This window comes from Octopus bimaculoides, chromosome 18 (assembly GCF_001194135.2).
Source record: "Octopus bimaculoides isolate UCB-OBI-ISO-001 chromosome 18, ASM119413v2, whole genome shotgun sequence".
NCBI classification, from domain to species: domain Eukaryota; kingdom Metazoa; phylum Mollusca; class Cephalopoda; order Octopoda; family Octopodidae; genus Octopus; species Octopus bimaculoides.
Genome location: NC_068998.1, coordinates 37,300,150 through 37,305,149, shown reverse-complemented (window position 1 = coordinate 37,305,149; position 5,000 = coordinate 37,300,150). Strand labels below are relative to the sequence as shown.

Genomic DNA, 5,000 nt, shown 5'->3' with positions numbered 1-5,000 from the left:
TCTGTTTCAGATGGCGCATGTGTGCCCGTAACCGATCAGTCTATCAACGACAAGTGCCAACGTCTTTGTTATTCTACCTTCTGAAGAACTCCGTATCCATGGCCGAAAGGCGCGGCATACCGCCGAGGTAGGAGGTGCAAGCTAGCTTCGTATTGGACTTACCGTACACTCCGTACAGTTCTGCAAAGTGCCGCTGTAATTTTGTACACATCTACTTGGACTCGAGCAGCAAGAACCGACCCTGCCGGTCAAAGAGCAAGTTGTTGCTTTGTTGCTTTGATGTCACATTGCGACTTCGCCGTCCGGGCCCATCAAAGAGCTTTTATTTCGTTGTGTCTTCGAGCATGCACTCTAGCTCTGACGACGGAACCTTCGTGCTTGACACCGAGAAATTGATCAAGACTCAATCTAGCCACCATCAGGTTGGTCGTTATGTCTCATTTGGGTACCGCTTCTTGCTTCTGAACAAGGTCATCCTATATTCTAAATTTCTCTAACAATATTTCATTACTAAATCCTAACACCTCTACTCTAGTAGCCCTTTTCAGCGCTATCCACCAGTTGTTGACAATTACAACCAGCAACTTCGGATGGATAAACTTTCTAATCTGGTCTCTGAAAGCTTGACGGAGCGGGAAAGACGCGTTCAGCTTTTAGTATCAGGGGCGCTTGCCTGTGGATCCTATCTCGGTCGACCGTGCAAATCACAAATGTGCGTCCCGTATAGCTAGCGACATTGAATTGTGGACAATTTATGTTTCTTCTGTCTACTGGCCTACAAAATACTCAATTTAGATACGATTTGGATTGGAACAGCCAATGCTTTTAGCCCATATCCACATTGGCGCATTCGAGAAATCTTGTCGGTATCTGTCAGCCAGTTGGAAACGACTGAACAATTCTGTGAGGCTTTTACAACCACATATCCAATCGGCTGGCCCCACCTAATCCAGGTGTGCGTCCAAGACAGTGTTCCAACCGTTCGCTAGCGCTAAAGAGTAAGATGTCCCAAGAAAAACTTCCAAACGTCTGGCGAAATTCAGCTGCCCCGTTCCAGTCGGGGCGAATACAATGACTATCCAAAAGCACCACTTCCGCTATTGAGCACATCCAGGACCACCAACTTACAATCCGAATCTTGGATGATGATCCGTACCTCGAGATGCACGCCTTTTCTAAACAGCACAGGTCCAGACATACGCGTAAATCTCCGTTGGTGGCTATCACTCCACACCAAGCAACCTAAGGTCATTGAGCAACCTTGCTTCCGAGCAGACCTCCCAGGTCACATACATATACTCAACCTACTCTAATAGTTGTAATGTTTGCCAAAAAGAGTTGAGAAAAGCAAAGAGTGGAGTTGCTTACCCTCCTAGTGCTGTTGGAAGGCGGATGTCCCGACCTTCGAATATGGTTGAGGCTCCATTGGAAATCCATGCAAAAGTCTGCTGGTGGATTTTACATTAGGTGTTCCCACATAGTAGGGGAGAACCCCCTCCCCACTAATTCTTCTCTAGGGACATGTGCACTGAAATTAAATTTTCTGGCATTCTAAAAGTGCTGGTGCCGTAGATTGTACCAACATCTCTCAATTTCTGTGCACATCAGCAAACATACTGTAGGCAGTTTTAGTGAGAATAATTTCGTTCCTATTGGGCTGTGAAGGACAGATTTGGTGTGTGTAGTCAGTGAAACGAAAGGAAAAGAAATGAATGTGTCCTACAGTCCAATGAAGTCACGCACAACCCTAGGCACATTCTGTGTGTAGGAGTATTTTAACATGGGGTCTATTACTATAGCGGATGGTCTTCTTTTGTACAAATACTCTCGAACCTGTTAAATATGACTTCACATGAATATCATATAGAATATAACTTAATAATATCTGATGATGATTTCATATTGACAACACAATCTAATAATATTTAGCAACAAATTTTCAGAATCTAAAAGTTCAAGTTGAATCCAACGACTCAGAGAGAGAGAGAGAGAAGCAAGACAAAGTGGTCATAGGAGCATTTCGTTAGAATAGTTCTTTCAGATTTGGTGTTCGTAGTTAGTGAAACGAAAGAACAAAGAAATGAATGCGTCCTACGGTCTAGTGAACTCATGTACAGCCCAATCTATGTCTAGTGGGAGCATTTTCACCTGGGGACTATTACTACCGTGAAAGGTCTTCTCTCGTTTGAATACACTCGAATGTGTTAAATATGACTTTACACGAATAATATCATATGAAATATAACTTAATAATATCAGATGATGATAACATAATCATTGGTAACATATTCTAGTGACATTTAGTAACAGATTGTCAGAAGTAAAAAGTTCATATTGAACCCACCGACTAAAATAAAGAGAAATAAGTCAAAAGTAGTCGCGTGACCATTTTGTTAGTATAGTTCTTTCATTAAAGTAGAATGTAGCTGGAGACTTACCAGTTTTGATGTAGACTTTTCATCTACAGGCGACAGGAGTACATTGGAGAATGGTATTTCAGCATTGAATTTTACTGATTGCATCAGGCGCATCACACAGTTGGATACATTTCGGAAGGACAGCTTTTTGGGCCTTAGTCCGCCGAAACCTCTCTCGAAAAGGGTGCTGGGCTGCTGCAAATAGAAGAAGAGAAAAACATTAGAAGGATATGCCAAGTCGATCCTATATGAAACGATGTTTTACCTTTATATTTATTTCGTATTGTTTATATTTACTTGTTTCAGTTATTGGACCGCTACCATACTGGAGGACACAACATTGAAGGATTTAGTCCAGTGGTTTTCAAACGAGGTCCATATGACCTTTGGGGGTCCATATAAGATTTTGTAGTTAAAACGTATGAGCACTAATTTGGTTATACTTCATCAATGTGCAAAAGGTTTTAACAATTATTGCATAGAGTTTCTAATTATTAAAATGAAAGATTCTTTTAAACACCGAATGCTTCATAGGATCCATCCGAGTAAAATAGGAACTAAAGGGGTCCAGAGGCAAATCATGGTTGAGAACCACTGATTTAGTCGACCAAATCGATATATTTTTTAAAGACTGATACATGTTCAATCGGTCTAAGTTATGGAGACAAATTTATCAACACAATGAAAGGGGGAACAGACACACACACAGATACACACAGACAGATAGACACACACACACACACACACACACACATACACACACACACACACACATACACAGACAGACAGATACACACACACACACACACACATTTCATATGTATTTATGTATAAAAAGACGGGCTCCCACACAGTTCATGTCCATCAAATTCACTCACCCGACCAGGGGCTATAGTAGAACACACTTGTCCAAAGTGTCACGGAAAGAAGAAAAATTAGAATCATGCACGAATTTAGTGGCCTTAATATCATAATTGAAACGATGTTTCACATTGATATTATCTTTTATCATTTACTTGTTTCAGTCATTAGATTGTGCTTATACTGAAACACCACATTCAAAATTTTAGTCGAAGAAATCAGCTTATTACGTTTTTAGACTCGGATACTTATTCTCTTATACAGAGACTAAAAAGAACCATCACCGATCGTCAAGAGGTGGGGTATAAACACAAACACAAACACATATATCCATTATATGTAGCACACACGAATACACATATATATGTATGTATGTATGTATGTGTGTGTGTGTATGTGTGTATGTATGTATGTATTAGTGTATACACACGACGGGTTCCAACAGATTTTCTCTCTACCATATTTGTTTTCAAGCCATTAATCGGATCTGAGCTATGGTAGAAGGCACTTGCCCAATGTAGCGGGCAATGGAACAGAAATCGAAGCCAAGCAGTTACAATGCGAGCATCGTAAGCACACAGCCAGTCATGCGCCTATTAGGTAACATATTTTCTGGGAAACAGGCTTATAATGGATGTAATTTAATGGATTCCAATAAACATCATATTGGAACGAAAGGCAACATTAATCTTCGGAGGAATGCAAATTCATATGCGTACGTAGGTGGACCAAAGAGAATATTAAATTACGATTAGAATGTTTCGCATAATTAATTTCATCTCTGAGGAAGAAAAATGCCATGATAATTACATCTACAATTGTCAGAATCATAACAGGGCCCGACAAAATGGATTGTGGTGTTTAGGTACAAGCCGTTATAGTCTGAGTTCAAATTTCACAAAAGCTAACTCCTGGGATTGGAAACTAGTAAGAAAATCCAGGGAGAATTGAACAGCAGAAGTCGACGAAGTGCATCTCCACCTAATACAAATGTTTTGGCTCTTACTCTAAGGGTTTTTATATTCGTTCAAATCTTACCAAGGTAAGTTCCGGAGTTGATGAAATTAAGTACCGACCAAGAAGTTCATTTAGGCCACTGTACTTTCACCTCCAGACATTTGTTTTTTATGCCTATGTTAGCTATCAATATCTACATCTACGCTGCGTTTCAGTAAATTTCATCGCTGATCGTCACCCAGTGTTTTATTCTTGAATGTCTTTATAATACAGGTGAGGGTTCGAAATCGGAACGTTTATTTCAAAAGTAAACATAGTTTTATTGTCCAGCATGTTGTGTTTATCAGTCGCAGATTGTTATTCCCTTCAGTTTCGAAACAAATGTTTTAGTTTCAATTTAGCCATTAGTTTCAATTTAGCCATCAATACAATCTAGAGAACAAGGATGATGTTTAGAGATCAGATGGCTTAAAAAAAAAAACTGTTTCTTCTGCAAAAACGAAATATATAATCGTGTTTGTAAGTTTGTAACGAAGCGAAAAGTTCGACATCAGAATATTTAATGAAAATCCTGAACGTTATCTAATTTGACGTTCTATATTTTTTTGTCACCCTAGTAACATATTACATTTTTCATTGTCGTAGATACAGAGATCTCATGAAAGGGTGTTCACTTCCTGTCCCCTTCGCGCAAAGGATGTTTCTACAGATGCACATACACACACACACACACACACACACACACATATACATATATATATATAT

General features: G+C 39.6%; 1 protein-coding gene across 1 annotated transcript in view; it reads right to left on the bottom strand.

Moving 5' to 3' along the window:
- Positions 1-5,000, bottom strand: part of LOC106868905 (uncharacterized) — a 695,008-nt gene that overhangs the window by 85,970 nt on the left and 604,038 nt on the right. Inside the window, exon 8 of the mRNA XM_052974592.1 lies at positions 2,439-2,612. Coding sequence (XP_052830552.1) covers positions 2,439-2,612 — 174 coding nt within the window. The remainder of the gene's footprint in view (positions 1-2,438; positions 2,613-5,000) is intronic.